The sequence below is a fragment of the Wasmannia auropunctata genome, unplaced genomic scaffold (genome assembly GCF_000956235.1).
Source record: "Wasmannia auropunctata unplaced genomic scaffold, wasmannia.A_1.0 LD335163.1, whole genome shotgun sequence".
Taxonomy (NCBI): domain Eukaryota; kingdom Metazoa; phylum Arthropoda; class Insecta; order Hymenoptera; family Formicidae; genus Wasmannia; species Wasmannia auropunctata.
In genome coordinates, this window is record NW_012027727.1 from 339,387 (window position 1) to 358,383 (window position 18,997).

Here is an 18,997-nt window from a genome sequence, read left to right on the forward strand (position 1 = left end):
GATATATGCAATTTTAATACCTGATTATTAGCAGAAGTTCCATCAGCGTCAATGGCTCGCACTTGCATCACGTCGACTCCTCGGGGCTCATTTTCTAACACGCTTCCTCCTTTAATATCACGGAAGACCGGAATATTATCATTTACATCTAGAACTTCAATATCGATCACCGTTTCGGCAGCTAACTGATAATCGTTTAGTACTCTCACTATTAACGAGTACTGCGTGTTACTCTCGTAATCAAGTCGCTGAGATAACTTGATATCTGCTACATTGCTATCTTTTTTAGTCTGTATTATTCTGTAATAAGTGCAAAATTTAAATATTTATATTATGTGAAACGCGATTGATTCGCAATTGTTATGTTTCACTTCAAATCGTACGCAGTAAAAAAATAAGCAGTAAGTGCAATTCATATAATACCTGAAAGTGTTTCCCTTGTTACTTTGTTCCGTTCTACCAGTCACGAGCTCAAAAACCAGATTCGAATTGTCCGAATTACTGGAATTAACAATATTGGAAACTGCTTTCAGCTGGATAATGCTGGCGTCGAAATCGCTAAAATTCTCCGGTATTTTGATCGGTTCTGCTGATCTCGGGAGAAAAGCTGGCGCCTTCTTATGCGATTCTACAACCCGTATGTCAAGTTCAATGGCAGTGCTCAGCGGGGTCTCGCCAGTATCCGTGGCGGTAGCTACGATACTGAATTTAGAATTTGGACTCCGCTGCAACAAATTCATAATGACCGTAAAGCGAGACACATTCAAGCGTGATTTCAAGCGTGAAATAACATCGGGGAAGCACTTGATAGTTGATAGTTTGAGCGACGATAGTTTCGCTCAAGTCTATCGAAAAAAAAAAATGAATCGATACCATTGCATCATTTATCAGGCAAGCTCAAGAGAATATTATTTTTAGTAAACATGAGATAACACAAATATCTCCGTTGATGATTCAACGGATAGTTGTGTTTGAAGCGTTACTCGCATGTAAAACGTTTACTAAAAATAGTATTTCCGGAGAGAGTGTAGGTATATACATTTACTCTGGTGTGTGTGTAATAAAGTTCGCCGATAAATATAAAAATTCAAACAACGATTTAATAAAACAACAAAACTATCGTCGCTTAAATTATCAAGTGTAAGTGTTACAAGTTCCAGCTTCGAAGTAACACTGTAAAACGAAGTTTGCGTTAAGCACATCCTCTTAACATTGTCCCATCTTTGCATTACTTACGTCTATAGTTTTGTTGAGGAATATGACACCGGTCTCGCGGTCGATCCGAAAGTATGAAGAATCTTCCTGTTTCTTAGCTATCAAATCATATCGTACAACGGAGTTGATGCCATCGTCGATATCAGTCGCGGAGACTCGCATGACCTCGCGACCCACTGGTAAATCTTGCGGTACAGATTCCTCGTATGCCTGTGTAATAAGCCAAAATGTATTTGACGAGTATAGACAATCACACAATACGTGCGCACAAATTCTAAAATGAACTTAGCGTGATGCATTCCACATGCAATTTTCATACGAATCGTGTGTTTACGGTAACAATTATCATTCCTGAAAGACCATACGTACATGCATGCTAATTTCTTTCCTCATATTCCTTCAATAATAATAAAAAATAATAAATAAAGGAGAATGTAATTTATCCTCAGACTGCGCTGATCAAAGTTATTGTAAATCAATAAAAAATTTCTATTGTATTAAAGTAAATTTTTATCTTGTACTTTTTTGAACTCTTATGATCAAATCTGGAAATATTTTTTCAAGTGTTCGCAAAAAAATTCATTCGATACATAAAAATTAAAATGACAATTTGTTCATGAAATATGCAAACTGTGCATAAAAAGAAGGGGGAAAACAAAACTTGGGACTCTTCTATTTTTTTCATTTACATATCGAGCAACATTCACACCACGTATTCGAAACCAACCTTCCACGCGTATCCACGGTAGACCTGGGATTGGAATGAAACAAAAAAATTCAAGCAATAGTTGTTAGTAGCGATAGTGGCTGTTGTGTTAGTCTACGTAGAAAAAAAGGAATTTACGTGATGTAAATGTACGAAAATCCAATATAACATTTCACGAGCTTTCATTTATCAAAATAACTCGTCATTTCTATAAATGAAAATATTTTACGTTTCAAAATTTTAAGAGCGCAAAATTTTAAAATTTTATGAATTATACACTTAAAAAAAACCATCTATTTTCTTCACAATTATTTTTATTAACTAAAAGTTAGTTATAGAAATATTATAAGCAATCAATCCTTCTCATTATAGTAACACGTCATTTTTATTATAAATAAATCTCGTAGAAAATAAAAGAAATTTATTTTATACTTTTGAGTTATTTACTCAAAATCAAAAACATCCCTTTATCAGAAAAATTCACTATTATCCCGTAAATATCATAAAAAGGAAAAAAAATTATGGCCTTGTTTCTTTTATTTTTTCCCAGTACAATCCGGCTAAGTCTTTACATCCATGTAATTGCAGCGTATGCATAATGAAGACGCGTATTCGCACCACATGCACCCAGATTCGCATTTGCAGATACGAGCTGTAAGGGAGTCGGTAACGAGTTGGTAACTTAGGTAGTTAGCGACGTACCGCTTTGTCGAAGAAGGGTGGATTGTCATTGATGTCTAGGATGTCGACTTTAAATGTGCACACGTCATCCAGCTGCGGCTTCCCATTGTCGGTTGCGAGCACCGTGAGATAAACTTCCCTTTCTCTGGCGGGTTCGTCCCTATCGAGTATCTGGGCCGTCGTGATGATACCCGTCTTATTGTCGATTTCAAATTTTAAATTCCTCTTGTCAAGATCTTTCACGAGACTATACGTAATGGTTCCTGAAACCAAAATCGAATGACCGTCGAATAATCTAACTAATGAGTGTAATGATGGAAATTCGAACCTTTCCTCCGAAATTTTCAAATAAATGAATCATGTAAAAACTCGAAAGAATATTTTGGTAAAATATTATTTGAAACCTCTACAAGTCTTAAAAAAATCTCGGGAGTTTTGATTGTCTTGACAAAGTCTCTAGAAATATATAGAAACAATATTTTCGTAGAAATGTTTGGATATATAAAATATATTTCACAAGTGTTTTCTTTTTTACAATACTTCATCATTTTCATCCATTTTCTATCTTTTATTTTATATATATATATATATATATATATATATATATATTTGTAGATAGTGATTTTATTTTTAGTTAAACATGTTATGAACAGAATATTCCACAATTTCAATATTTTTTTTTATTTCAAAGTGCAAATCGAAAGTTTCTTCACATGTTCAAAATGATTCTTCTGACACAGAGACAGACAAGTCGCGAACTAATCATTTGTAATATATTCTATTTTCTTCCATCGCGGTTTGTTGGCACGAGAGAGAAAAATAGTATTTCCGTTTTATCACTTAATGATGCGGTGAGATATTTCCTTTCGTCGGACGCATATATTTCTGATCTCATTCTTACATCGCGTCGCGCGTAAATCCGTCAGAAATAATAAAAACGAAAAATATAAATACGGGAACACGTACGATGATATGATTAAAAACAAGTTCAAACACGGAAAGTTTAAATTAACTTTTTTCTCCTGCTTGTTTCGATTCGAAAAACGATTACGAAACTTTGGAGATTGTCAAAATGGTTCGCGTATATAACGTTTGCTTTTTTACTACGCGCATAATTTACCACGACGTTTTACGCGTATGCCGCGTGAGACATACATGCAATGACGTCGCGCTGCTATACAATACCTCCGTTCTTGGGTGGATCCTTATCCTCGGCGTGCACCTGGATCACAAACGTGAAACGTTCCACTTCCTCGTCCACTACTGGCGCGTAATTCGAGCAATTGGAAAACACCGGCTTGTGGTTGTGATTTTCATCGGGCTGAAAGCGCAAGAGAAACGGATGGCTATTAGCGCGGGTGTTACTTGGCGCGGGGCATCCCCTCTCCGAAAGATGTCGGGGGGATTAATCGGTAAACTTGGCATCACGCGGGGTGGGATGCGCAGGGGAGAGAAGACTTTGGAGAACAAGGCGCTCGATAAATCAAAGCGCTCCTCATAAACCGAGCGCCATTAATCACGGCGCGTACTCCGGCGGTCTATTATGTCGCGTTTCCTCATAAAAGATCCAACACAGGAGCCCGAAGGAGCCGAGCAGGGGGGAAGATAGAAACACAAAGTGGAAGAGGGACGAAGAGGGTGTGGAAAAAAACGGAGCGCCGTGCTTAGACGCTTCGTAATAATCGCACTCGTTCACGTCGACGATCTAGAGCATGTGGCAAGGTTGGCGCAAGTCCCGCGGCTTTGCACAACGTTACGCGGTCTGTTGCGTCTCGGTAAGAGTCATATATTCTCATAAATTATTGGTCACAACCGCCTACGTTGCGTTACCATTTCATCGCGATTAGGATCGATCCGGTGGTGTTTAACGTACGTAATAGGTACACGATCGACCGACGTGGCGTTTAACTTTCGAACTACAGGGAAAGAGAAAGAGAAAAGTGTGTGAGTGTATGTGTGTCGCGCGAATAACAGTCGATAATGACATATAAAAAATTTATGAAGCGAGAAATTAATTTTGCAGATGATACGCTTGGCATCGAATTAGTCACCAATTTGCGCCTTATCCCGTACCAAAACACAAGGGATGACGTTCGTAATAATGCTAAGTATTCCCCCGCTCTCCCTGGGCGCGCTCACGTTAGACCGTTATCTTCAATGTAATTAAATGGTCGCGACATTAATATTCATTACTATTTTCTGTCCCACGGGGGATAACGATATTCCTGGGTAAACAACATTTGGTAAGAAATATAATCCGCGTGTGCTCGCCGTGTTTGCTCGCACGGTAGAGCACGCCTCGGCATCCAGCAAACCCCTCAGACCGCTTAGAATTTCGCGCAGCACTTTGCCGACGTCATGCGTTACCCCCGATATAACGCCGGCATTCGCTCTCGTACTTTCCAGCCTCATTAACGATAAACAAGTTAGCCGCGTTTTAGCATATTAACCCGGTTACGCTATATCCGCGGCTGATTCCTGCCGACTTGTCCGAAAGAAAATTCCGTCTATTAAAATCCGTAAACTCTAAGGCAGCTCTGCTGAGACCTTGGAAAAAAAACTTTGTGAGGATATTCCAATTTTCTGAGCTCTTTCGTTCGAGCTCACAATCAGAGACAAAATCGAGACAGTCTTTAGACGCAAATTGAAAATAAACAATCTTTCATAAAATAGTTATTTCACATTGCATAAAATTTTTTTTTCTTTGCAACAGATAAAAGAAAATAAAATCTATATGTATAAACGTAAAGAAAATGTCTAAATAAGAGAAATCTTTTTAAATAAAATGAGATTTACATATCTATATAAGTATATTTTGGTACTAAAAATATGACATCGCAAAACAAAATCTTCAAAGAAACAATTTCGACGAACATTCTCCGAATCCCGACCAAATTCTCTAAAAAATTCCCTACTTTTTCAAGCAACAAAAAAAAAAGAATTCCCAGGTTTCTTACGTTTTTCCAAGTAGTAGACACTTTGTAATTACTTTCATCGTCGTAAGTATGCCCGTAATAGCGAGAGGAAAAATCCTCGAACGGAAACGAGAGTACAGGTCGCCACGAACACCGCCATCGTTAATAACGCTGTGTCAGTGTGATGAGACGAATACGCGATTGCGTTGCTCGGTTTAACGTCGGCGTGAATATACTTAAGTGAATCCACAGCGGTGTCGTAAATCGAGCGAGAAAACTGACATCTTTACGCGTGTATATTCGAACAAACGGCAACTCGCCCCTCCCTCGAGGCACTTTGTGTGTGCCGAATTTTAAGCTAACGCTTGCGCACGCAGCCTAATGGTCGCGAAATACCAACTCAACTATTAATTTAATATTAAAAGCGAGAAAGCTTTTGTGCGACGCGAATTATTCGTCATGTTTTTGACCATCATCTCTGATTCACGATGTGGGCTTGAAGGGTAAGGTAAAAGCAATGAAATTTCATAAAGGGGCCGAGTATTAAACCTTATTCTATTAATGTAGTATCTACAAGAAAATTATACTTTATTATATATATCGTGTGATGTGAATGAAAAAGGAGCACTACGCCGTAGCGAACTCTTATTATTCTTTAAGTACTTGGCGTTTGATTTTTTCCTCAAGAAAAATTTAATTAAAAGTAAGTTAGCGAGATACCTTACATTAAAAATTTAAAAATCGCGACTATTTGAGCGTTCCTATAAATAAAATAAGAAAGTAATTATTTTATTTTAAATGTAAATTTAAATTTGTAATACAAAATATTGTACACAACTTGAATAAAGATACGTTATTAATATAAATTATTAAAATATCGGGTCTTTCCATTTCAGCAGCATATAAAAATAATTAAAATTTTACTCTATATGACGTTGAGAGTATTTAATACAAAAGAAATAATGTCTAATTAATTAAAAATTACAGATATCAATTCCATTCGCAGTTGCAGCAGAATTTAATTACTAAAATATCGGAGGTTTAAGTAGTCCCCTCTGTCGCAATGGTCACATCTAAATTATAGGAAACTTCTCTGTCATGTCTATCTGGGATTCACGAGATTAGGTCCCAAACAAGTTCAGCGTCCAATTACTGGGTCTGGCGAGACGGCAATTCTCGTCAGATCGTACCATTTGTCGAAGTCCTGTCTAACGAATCACGCGCATGAAATGGCCCCTATGGTTCTTCGTCGGCAAATTCGCGTTCCTAAACATCCTAAACGCTTCGCCAAGCGAACTTCGGCGTAACGTCAACGATTTACGAGCGATTCGTAAGCAAGTCTCAGGGGCCGCCAACCTCGCCAAGCACTTCTCACCAAAGTGTCTCACGCTATGAACGTATGGCGGACCTATTCATGTTGAATCAGGAGTAATCTCTGCGGCAAATTATTTATGCATGATGATCGCACGGAGCACGCATCACGCCGAAAGTGCAAGGACGTTTCGCTGTTGTGGTTCGTGTTTTGACAACGTTGAAAGAAACGCCGCTGGAGATCATTTATTTTCACAAAACGACTCCCGACGAAATTGAAGTAGGGTACGCGGAGCAAAATACATTTGCTAAATAAAGAATTATGTTATATGTAATTTATGTATTTACTCCCGTTTCTATCTTTGGAGTCCCAAAGAAGGTCATGACAAAGGAAACTTAAAAGTCTTTTTATAAGAAAATATGATCAGCTTGAAGGGTAATCACAAATCACGTTACAAGTTCTATATAAATAAAAATCAGGTCAATACGAGCTGGTAAGCGCTTGAAAATAATGATATCGATTGGCAAAATATAAGAGAATTTAGCATCATGAACTATTATATTATAAGTGCTGGTTTCAAAACGCTTCGTATAAAACAACGAAGGGAAAGTCTCCCTGGCGCGAGTTGCTTGATCAAACATGCCTTTCCATAGAAAAGTTTGCTAAGTAAATTTTGACTCTGACGACAATACATGATATTATATTTGCATTTGCATACAGACTCCAGAGATTAAATTACTATCTGCGTATTTACCGTGACTCGATTGTTGAAAATCACTGGTCATTGAGACGAGTTTTATGCTGAAGACCGAAGGTTTCATTCAATTAATATGATCAATATTTCCTATATGAAGGATTTGAATAAAGATCAAAAGTGATATCGACATTTCTGTGCAAATGCTAACACTGAATAATTCCGTACATTTTGAATATTATATCGAATAGAAATCTACATCTATCGATATTATATTGGCTTGAATATAAAGTTTATATCCTTCTAAAAATCAATTTTGATTTCATTTAATTGCAAATCTAAGACTCTACGAGAATAATTAAGATGATGCTGTAAAAGAGATATCATATTTTAAAATTCGCTGCCTCGCGACTTTTCGCACGCCCCATACATATCCAACGAGAGAGGCAATGAATTCAGGCCCGCTCGTCGATGTCACGTAGAGACGACTGCAGACGCGCGCGGTAAATATTTAAACTGTTCGGCAGATAGGCGATGAAGGAAGGGACAAATCCATTATCCAACTTGCTGGAAAGGTGGTTTATACGGGGATCTGGTTGGATCATCCCCGGGATCTCGGGTGGTAAAAGGTACCCGGGGCTCGGGTACGTCTGAGACAGAAGGAAAGAAGTGTAAATGGCGCGGCGGCGGCAGCGGCGATGGGAAGGGGGACGAGAAATCGAATCAAGAACGAATCGAGAAGCACTCACCGATAATTCACCCTCGCTCTGGAACTGCGATCTCACGTCCAGGTGTCTCGAGTGCCTCAATCTCGTTGCAGGTGCTGTAACATAAAGAAGAAACGGAAGGATGACGATATCGCCCATTTAGGATATTGCGCCCAATAAAGCGCGGATAATCGCCCCAAGGGCCACGTTCGAATTTAGGGATAACGCGTTACGCGTGACATCGTTCTCTTCGAACGGAAGCAAGAATTTGACCGCAAGACTTAGAGCAGTGAGTGAGCTTTTTTTATCTTGTAACATATTCGTCTAACATACCGCGGTACGGCTGCATTGTTTCATTAATAAGTCTAATACATAATTGACAGCATTGTCTCATTAATAAGTCCAATACATACCTGACGATACTGAGATAATTGTGGTACATGCGCATACATTATCGTTTCTATGTAGGTCTCATCGAGTACGCTGAATACTTTAACAAAGTCGACGAAAATAGCACACGCTCTGATGAAAATCTATTCAATAATATATGGAAATATGATTCAAATGTTGAATTTATAATATCTAAGAAGAGCGTTGCTCTCTCTTGTTAAATGGCATAATCCGCTTAATAATTATTTCAGCTCGCATTTATTCTATCGTATCTATTTTGGCCGTACATGGATTCTCTCCCCGGTGCTCGTTTTACATTTTACACGTAATTTAAAATATGAAGCGCGTTCCCCCGGCACGCATTTTTGCGAGATTTAACCGTCACAATCGCGAGAACTCTTCGCGTATGCGTGTAAAACGACATAACGGAAGCGAAATATTAGGGGAAAATTTGTAACTTGCGATGGAACGCTCTTAACTAAATTTCCAAGTGCCGAATGCTAAACCGAATTAGAAATTGTATATCTCGAGGCGAAACCCGGCTGCAGGGATCTTTATGCATCATTCACAACACAATGTCTATTCCACCAACACCGAAGGGCGAGGAATGCAACTTGGAGCGCTATCTCAGAACTATTCATAAGTTACGCAAAGTAGGCATTGCTAATGCGGAATTAGAGTCTCTTTAAGTTAATGCACAAAGACGGAGCGAAAAGCGCGTAGAAGAAAATACAAGTCCCAAGCATGCAAAATTATTCACAAAGACTGTTGTTAGCAACTGTCGTTGGTTGAGAAAAAGACATTCGTCTGAAATTTTAAACAAGGTTATTATTGATATAATAACGGTGCGACAATCCGCTTTCGGTAAAAACGAAGAAAAACGCGCGCGCGAGAAAGAGACAGGAAAGAAAGAAAAAAGAGCAGCGAAAATGCTCCCGTTTCATTGAACACTCGTCGCCGGTATTTTTGAGTACCGAAAACGTTCGCTGTCACTCTTTTGTTAATGCTTTCCGACCGCAATACGTGACGGCGACGAAGCGCTGTCATTCCTGCAGCTTGCGTGGCTCAGCCACAATGCGGTTTACCCGCACTTAATGCAGGCTCTGTCCCGAATTTTAAGTAAATTTGTGTCGCCGTAAAAGCGATACCACTGGAATTGCATAAAATTCAACCGGGCTCGCAAACCGTTTCACGACCGGAACTCGTCACTGAGGTATATGGTAAAAATAAATAACAGACAACAGACTGAGCGTGGAAGCCCAGAGGCGGACATCTTGGACCATAAATCGCTTCCACAGATTTTTTTTCCAATATCATGTTCGAGTTGTCTCTTTTCCTTTTTTTTTTCAATTTCGCAAAGATTGATTGGCGAAAGTGAAGCGTTTAACAATCTAATCGAGCCGTCGAGTTAATGATTATTCATAGCGGCGAGATATTAATTATGTTTCTTCTCTGGGAAACCCGATAAACAATTGTGCGTCGCTCAATCTGTTTAAAATACATCGTTATAACAAGCGCAATTATGTATATGTAACTCGTCGAATTGAGAAATCCCCCGTATAAAACTCCCGATAATTGAATTGGAAATCACCATCTCCCTTCCCAACCCCATTTCTGTCTCTGTGTCAAAATCATTCGGAACAATCGTCGAACGTCACTCGAATTTATTATCACTCGTACTCAATCGAGCGCACACTCCACTCGTAACCGCGAACCGATCCGTCCTCTCAAACATCCAAATTAACACTTCGTCCATTATCTTGTTCCGCCCCAGTTGTAAAGTAACATCTGTATAGCATGCGGAGGCTATTTGTATTTCCGCGTTAGCCGCGCCGCGCGCGTTAAGCACCATACTCGCCTGTGTGCCGCGCGTCCGTTCCCTTTAGATATCTGCGAGGGAAGAAAGCATCTCTTAGCCCAGTTCTTTCGCGCGCCAGAGATCCATTAGGTACTTTGCCCGATATTGCATTCGCCCGTGAAACTCTCGCATATTAGCGAGAGAAATTTCTCTATCAAGTTTCCTCCGTTACCCCCGTAGTGTTTCACGTTACATTTTATATCGCGTTTCTCTCAATAAGGGACCTCCCTAAGGGGAGGAAGGAGTTAGCGACGGGGATTCGACTACATCGCAGAGCGAAATTATAAAAAAATACCGATGCGATGGGTTGTGCATATGTATACCGCGATTATTGCCCCATCGAGAGAATTAATCGCAGCGCGCGACTACTTTTGCGATGGAGCAACTCGTAACACCGGAAATAGGCGCAGATAAATGGAACGATATGCACACGTGAAACGCTAGTACATTCACTTTTTTTTTTTATTAAGCCCCATTCACTCTAACGTTGCGCTCAAATGTCAAAGAGATATTGGAGCGGCGCGTTCAGTAAAGATTGCCATTTTTCATTACGTTTGTCAACAATGCAACGGTGCCTGGGAGTGTCGGCCCTTCATCGACTGGCTGTATATCAACTTCGGTTTTTTTTTTGGTTCGCAGTTAGTTTAAAATATATTCCAGTTCAGAGAAATAGAGAGAGAGAGAAAGAGAGAGAGAGAGAGAGAGAGAGAGAGAGAGAGAGTACATACCGCGGCTTCTTAATATTTTACGTGCCACGAATATTTGATAAGCTAATATCGTGAGTTATAAAAATCTTTCTTCATTACTATGTTTTTGTACTTTCCTAAAAAGCTTATGCGTATCTCACTAAATGAGCGGAAACGCGCGGGATTAAGAAACACTCGCATCATGTTCAACTCTCTTATGCTAAAATATAGCATAAGTGATGCGGATACGCGATCCATCCGTTCGCGAGAAGAGATTTTCGCAAAGAGAGAGAATAAGGGAGAAAGAGATCTCACGTACTCGTCCGCCCGTTAGAAGGAATTCGTGCCAGTCGTGCCGTCCTATATTCTATTTTGTGCCCGAAGAAAGACTCAACGACATTTATGTCACAAGCCGAAAACCAGGTACCGTTCTAGCGGATTACGGATGGAGCCCGCCGTGTTCCGTATCAAAACCATTTATCGAAACTATCGACGAGCGAGATTTATTGAATTCGACCGCACCGCTTTCTCCCCCGCCACGCTTCCCCTCCCCCACCCCCCGGAGGTGGCAACGCGCAACGCTCTCTAATCCGCAACGAAAAACTCTCGATTCGTACCTGGATGGCGTCTGGTATATATACTGTGCAATCTCGTCAACTCCCGGGTCTTTCATTCTTTTCGGTTTTTTCTTTTTTTTTTTGACGCCGAGTAAATGAGAAGTTGATCGCTCGCACTTTGATAATTGCTCTTCGACGACGGATGATCGATTGCGCCCCGCTCCCTCCCCCCCCCCGTGCCGCGCGTCCCGCGTCAGTTGGAAATTACGGGAACACATTGTCTAGTTTATTTAGTGCTCGCGAATCCGCGGGACTTGATAGAGAGCCGCGCCGCCGGTATAGAGAGAACTCGGGTATAACTAATTCACTGGAGCGGTGCTTTAACAAATTCCTCAAAGTTCTGTTTGCTCGGCGTATTTATGGAAATCACCGCGGCATCCGCGCAATTCATCGTAATAATTCTCATTTCCCCTCGAGTCGCCCCTCTGCAAATGAGATAATGAGATAGACTGGGGTCACCGCCACGGGCAGCGTGAATATAGTTAAGCAATGATAAGTTTAAACCGGTAAAAGTGTAGCTGGCACCGATTCAATCGGCGCTTATCGCCGGCGCCTGTGTCCGCGGTAAATTTTTTTTCACACCGTCGTCGCACCCCCCCCCTCCCTTCGCCCCGACGCACGAGCGACATTATCTGCCGCGTGCGCGGACTGCGAAAATTATTAATCCTCATTTCACTAAGTGCACACTCCGGAGCCGGTTGGCGAGCCGTTGTGTATCTGCGCCGCTTAAGCAACCTGCCGCGCCGGTTATTCCGCTAATACCCAAATCGCGTTACGGCGGAGGCGTCGTCTAAAACGGTAATATACGAACAGATAATTTTTATAATTTCACGTATCCGCGCGTGGCGCGCGCGTTTATCTTCGGGATGCGAGAGCACCCTCCTTCCCTCCTGCCCGCGATAAAACGCGCTATTAACTTATCTAATTGGGTTAAAACATTTTTCCGAATTTATCGCCTTTTTTTCACGCTTATTGTACGTAACACGCTCCGTCGCGCTCCACAATTCCGCCGGTTTCGCGCCGTGCCGTACGCGCCATCGAGAACTCGCGGACAAGCGAGAGAGAGAGAGAGAGAGAGAGAGAGAGGAAAAAGAAAGAAATTTATGAAAATGCGGACTTTTTCGCGAGCGTGGATTGGCCGGTCCGCGGCGGCGGCGTCGGCGGCGCCCGACAACAGCGGATCGACCCCGAGAGATGCCATTTCCGGTATTATCGTCGGCGTAGCGTTATCAGCGACGTCATCGGAAAAGCGTCAACTGTAAAAGGATTCGCGTCGGCCCGGGAGCCGTTTCGCATTTTTCATATCTCGCCCGGGCGTCGCGCGTCGCGCGATATTTCCTGAAGCGACCGATATGCATCTCTGGACCGATCGCGCCGCCGCGTCGCGCGCTGCGCCGCGCCGCGCCGCGCCGGGGACACGAAAAGCGAAACACAAAATTTATTCCGATAACATCAAACGCTCATTACCAGAAACGAAGCCAATTATATTCTCACTTTTTTCCCCCGGCGTAATCGCGTGCCGTTCGTTGCGGACGCGCGCGCGGCACCGACGCCCCCCGGGTGAATTTTATAGAAAAAAATATTAAAAATTACTCCGCCTCTGGAGCGCAACTGCATCCGCGCGAAAAAAAAAGAGCACCCGTGTCGCGCTACAACGCGCATCGTAAACCTCGAAATTTTCCTGCGCGATCGATCCGAGGGGAGACTAAGCTAATTGTTTGCCATGTAGAACCGCGTAATTATCGGATCAATTACGAGCGAAAATTACAACGATTGAAAACAGCCGGATCCAAGGAGATATCGAGAAACACGTCGCTGTCCTCGATTTCTGGGGAGAGTATTACGGCCGAGTTATTGTCAAAGTTAGATGCGAGCCCGAAGGCCGAGCAACGAAGGAGGAACGAGACAGGAAAGCGATAGAGCCACGAGAGCGAGCTCGCTAATTAGACTCTCGGTCGGTGCGATTGCTCTTCCGCGTTGAGCAATTTCTGAAACGCGCGGCTAACGCCCGCGTGCGCGCGCGCGCGCGCTACGCGAAATGGATAACGCCCGGTTCGGTTGGCTTTAATTAAAGCGTTAAAAAAAAAAATAAGAGAGAAAGACGCATTGACGTGCGCGATGCCGCAAAAAATAAATTAGCCGCGCGCGCGGGACGTCACGCAGCGGTTTTCGAGCGAAAGACTAAGCTAATGGTCCCGTGAGGTGTAGGCACGGTCGTGTGAGGTACGTAAGCCGGCCTCGCGCGCGCACGCGACGATAAACCCGGAAGGCAAAACGTGTTTATACGTTTAGTTTAGTTTAAGGCTTATGCAAATTCTGGATTACGCCGCGCACGCATTTCCGCGAGCGCGCACGTCGTCGGCGCGGCGCGAGTGTGTTTGACGTATCGCGTTCCGTGCCGCGCGACCCAATTCGAGGGAGCTGCGTATCCTCGAGGGCGCCTAAATCCATATATCTCGCCCCTCGTCTCCCGACGAGAGAGAGAGAGAGAGACGCGAAAGAAGGCTCGCATAATCGCGACTGTGCGACGCGATATTCCCGGTGCTGTCACGGGGAGCGAGGAGTTAATTTGTTGAAAGATTGCCGCGCGAATGGGCGCGGCGCACGCCTACACCTCCCCCTGGGTCTACGGGGGTTTATCTAACGTGAGGATTATCGATAACCAGGTCATCGCGCGCGCACGTACCGGCGCGTACCTATAACGTGACTGGCAATAAGTAACAACGCAGTGACACGCGTACGAAACTCCGCGCACGCACCCTTCGCGATTTGCACAGCACGATGCACGAGTGGCGTGGAAAAATTGCTTAACTTGGTTTACGGTAAAAAATAAACGGCCGTCTTGCTCGACGAAGTTTCAGCGGTTATCAGCGACGATCGCCTGATAATTAAAAAAGATTAACGACGTTACATTAGATGCAGAGGGATTTCATAAAAGAAGATCGGCGAAATTTCGAAAAGATCATATAAATTCGATCTTTATTTTACGCTTGACTTATTGCATAAATAATACTATTAAAAAAAATAACAAAAGACATTAATAAAAAATATATAAAAATATTATAGAGATAAAAAAAAATATCAATAATATATCGTAAAATTTATTTCACAAAACTTTCAATATTGAAACGATGTATGTTTTACGCCGAACCTAATTTGCTCTTGCTCCTCAGTTTCAATCACGTATATCGTTGCACGTTCGACGGACGATTATAGCGGATGTCAGTTCGCGCAAAAGGGGTAAAAGCCGACGTACTATAGGCTTATGCGACGTAAAATATCGCGTAAGGACAGGCGGACACCCGGATACGCCTGACTGCGGGCGAACGTATGCCGCTTCGTGGGTGCATTATGCGCCGTAAGTGCATTCCCTATCGATAATCGAAGCTAAACCAGGCCTCGCGCGCACACATACATACACACACACACACACACACACACATGTTACATATGCGCGAGGGGGGAGAGAAGTGGCGATGCGGTTCGCGCGAGAGGGAGAGAAATCGCGGCGGTACTCCTCCGTCTTTCCTTCTCCATCCGCCGCAACCCGCGCCGGTGACCGCTGTGTCTCCAACGTTCTCTCACCCATATATTCGTTCGTTTGTTCATTCGCTCGCTCGCTCGGCTCCCCTGTGTGTGCATGTTATGGATTACTGTCGCCGCACCTAACTCAATTAAACCAACTTGCCGACTACTTTGCCTCGCGGCCTCGTAAGGCCCGAGTCACCACCACCTCTTGCATTCCCGCTCGCGCCATCACGCCATCGTGCAACGTCGACCCGGCGCGGTCTTGATATCCCAAGCGCGGCATATCGGGGTCAATCCTTAGCCACTTAATCAATCCTTGGCGCTCCATCATCCTTTCAAGACTACTCCCGGGCTTTTTCTTCTCCTGCGCGGTTACGCGTTCATTCTCGATAGCTATTCTACAAAATATCAAGCGAAATCTCCGATAACACGCCTAATTGGTGAGCTATTATCGTCGAAACGGATAAGCGATATCAGTTTTCGCTGTTGCATAAGCTCTCGATGGCTAATCAATAGATTCCGATATGACGAAGTATTTATCCCGCATATGATGGGTTTCAGTTTCCGATTTTTTAAAGACGGATGTGTCCAAATGCTGGATACTTCTATATGTATATGGCTGGATATATCTTAAATCACTTCAGTCATTTCAGTTTTTTCAATTTTCATAAAAAAAAAATTTCAAATATATAACAATGTTATAATATAATATTTTTTGCGCGTGGACCAATGTGATAATTTAACTGACATATAAAAAAAAAATAAATGCTTTTAGGAAAAGTATATGCATTTGTATGTCATATTGCGATACGAAACACGTGTTAACAAAAATTCATCGCATCATATTTTCCCTCTATTGAAACTGTTATTCGAAACATTTTTTTTCTAAAACAGGAGATAGCTATGAAATATTTGGTGTAATACATTATTCAAATTTCGGTCAAACAAACGCGCAGTTATAGAAATCACTTTTTTCTAAAATAAAGTGCTTCGTATGACAAACATTTATTTACCGTCATTCTCAATTTTCTACGGATTTCATTTTTACCTTATATTTACAAATAAACTGAGCATTCTTTCTTTCAAGGAGATATCACGGTATACAAATCACTTTTTTTTTTCAATAATCTCCGAGATCGGGTTCGGGATAAATCTAAAGATCCGGTAAGCAAAGCATATTGAAACACTCCCGGAGGGCTTATCGCCTGCTAACCAGAACAGGAATTATCGTCGTAAACCGCCAACGGTTTAGTATAAGATACTTCGAGCCGGGGGTGCTACACCGTGCGGATTCGCGTCGTGTTAATAGTCGCGAATAAGTTCACCATCTTGCGCGCGACCCCTTCACTCGCGCATTCGCGTTTCGGCGCGTACGCGTCGCGAAACAGCTAGGTGATGCGCGGAGGCATCGGCCTGAAACTGCCGGGGTCGTTAGGGAGTTTACGAGCTGGCGGCGATGCTCGAAGGCGCGCAGCTCCAAATCCGCTCTCTCTCTCTCGCTCGTCGTTTCACTTCGTCCGGGTGACAACCAAGACACGTCTTGCTACTCGTAAAAAGGTATACGTGCATTCGCGTGCATCCGCGCGTGAACCGATGAGGGACCGACGAGGAACTTCTTTACTTTGTGAGAGACACCACGGGCTGCCAACGGAACAATATCGGCTCGCTTGAACTTATTACACCAAATTAGAACGTCTAATTTCGTCATTGTGACTCTGACAATGAGATTCAGAAGGAGATACTCTCAAACGATTCTATTCTATTGATTAAACGACATTTCAGCGATTAGAAAAACACTAGAATACGTTTTACATTTTACAAACTTTTCTTTAATTCTTCGAAAAAAAATTCAGACTTCAGATACGTAATCCCTTTCTTTGACTTTTTATTAGCTTTAGTGAATTCCATATATATATTTTTCTAATTATACGTAAAACATGAAATTAAAAAAAAAATTAAATATGGAGGATTAGAGACGAGACAAATCTCGCGCCATCTTCATCAGATGACAAATGAGTCTACCGTTGTCTCGCTCGTATAAAACACGGGGACTCGATTGCGGATAAAAGGGAGCTAACGTTTGAAACATGCGTCAACAATTCGCGGCGCAAAGCGGCGGTCGAAATCACGGGGTCGCGCTCGCGCACGCCGTAACGACCGCGACGAGCGTATTACTGCCAAGGCTTATAATTTATTACAATCCGTGTGCGTTTTCGACCCCGCCGCATTTACGACCCAAGGATGTGTGCCACTACCACCTAGCGTATGGCCCGAGCGGAATTAACGCGCTCGCACGCGGTGGTTTCACGTTCGTAAAATCGCAGATTTAGAGAGTCGCCACTTTTGTAGCCTCAATAAACTGCGAGGCACGCAGAGATACCTACGTGCGAATCATGCGCGCGAACGTGAAAGCGCGTCATAGCGGTTTGATTGACATTTCACGGTGGGGATGATCGACACATCGAGAGACCGTGGTGACGGATTATCGAACACCCGGAAAAATTGATCATTGCAAAAAAAAACGGAGATTGACCCGTTAGGGATTACATCAAGCGCTACCGGCCGGGTGAAGACACCACGAGAGAAAGGGGACAAAAATCATTCCGACCGATTTTAAGAAATGCCCGCTCACGCTCACGAGTTCTCGAGATTGGTCGGAATAATTTCTCCCTCGGGGAGAATCAAACTCTCGTTGATGTGGCGCGATAAGCTAATAAAGGACAATTGAGTACACAGCTATAACGCCCTCGTATACGATAGATCCATTTCAGCCGCAGAGCGTTGATGTGTATCGCGCCGCAAGTGCTGGTTTATTCCCACGAATCCCCGATCTCATGTATTAATTTCAGAGATGCCGCAAACAAGCGAAACGTCGAAGACATTCACTGAACTCTCTGAGTTTGATTGGGCAAATTTACTTCGCTCCTCCGGCATACATATACGTTTTTGCACCATGCATGCCGATATAAATCAAGAAAAATTTATATAGTTGAGAAAAGACACTCGAGAAAAGCTCCGATACGAAAGAGATTGTGTCATTTAAAAATCCACCTCAATTTTGCTATGAAAAAAAAAATATAATATATATACCCAAGAAGCGGCCTCGCTCGTAATACGTGTCCGACCGGCGTGGAATGCCGCGTTCTCGAAAACACCGCCCGAACGTGAACACAAAGACGGACAGCGAGAAAGAAAAGGCGAAGGAGATCACGGCTTGGAACGCTTTTGTGTCGTCGGATGAAATTTTAGCTTCGCGTGACCCGTCGCGTCGAGCTACGACCGCCTCTCATCGCTCCCTCTCTCACCTGCGCTCTTCTTTTTTCCACGTCATCCTCTCCATCTGGTGTTCTCGTGTGTCGTAAAAAACAGAGCACCGCCGCCGCCGTCTTCGTCGTCGTTGCTGTCGTCATCATCGTCGCGTGTGCGGTTATCGTTATCAACGGTCGCGCTGCGCATCCTACCGCTCGGATGGAGTATAGGACACCTCGGTGTATAGAATAATCAACGGCATGCACCGCACACTTACACACATATTCATTGGATCGTGTGCACCCGATATAGGCGTGATGTTCCCCCGTCTGTAGCACCTACATATACATTTCCCGAATACCGAGCCATAACGATGCCGTCGCGGCGAATTTCGGAGATTATATAAAGTATCGCGCGACGGAGAGGGTGCTCGATCTCC

At 42.9% G+C, this 18,997-nt stretch overlaps 1 protein-coding gene across 2 annotated transcripts in view; it reads right to left on the reverse strand.

Annotated features, from left to right (window-relative positions):
- Positions 1-18,997, reverse strand: part of LOC105457694 (DE-cadherin) — a 126,480-nt gene that overhangs the window by 8,220 nt on the left and 99,263 nt on the right. For both annotated transcript variants that reach the window (XM_011702521.1, XM_011702520.1), the window contains exons 2-7: positions 8,273-8,346; positions 3,788-3,923; positions 2,624-2,865; positions 1,237-1,425; positions 424-725; positions 21-300 (exon numbers count right to left, since the gene is read on the reverse strand). In XM_011702521.1, coding sequence (XP_011700823.1) covers positions 21-300; positions 424-725; positions 1,237-1,425; positions 2,624-2,865; positions 3,788-3,923; positions 8,273-8,346 — 1,223 coding nt within the window. The remainder of the gene's footprint in view (positions 1-20; positions 301-423; positions 726-1,236; positions 1,426-2,623; positions 2,866-3,787; positions 3,924-8,272; positions 8,347-18,997) is intronic.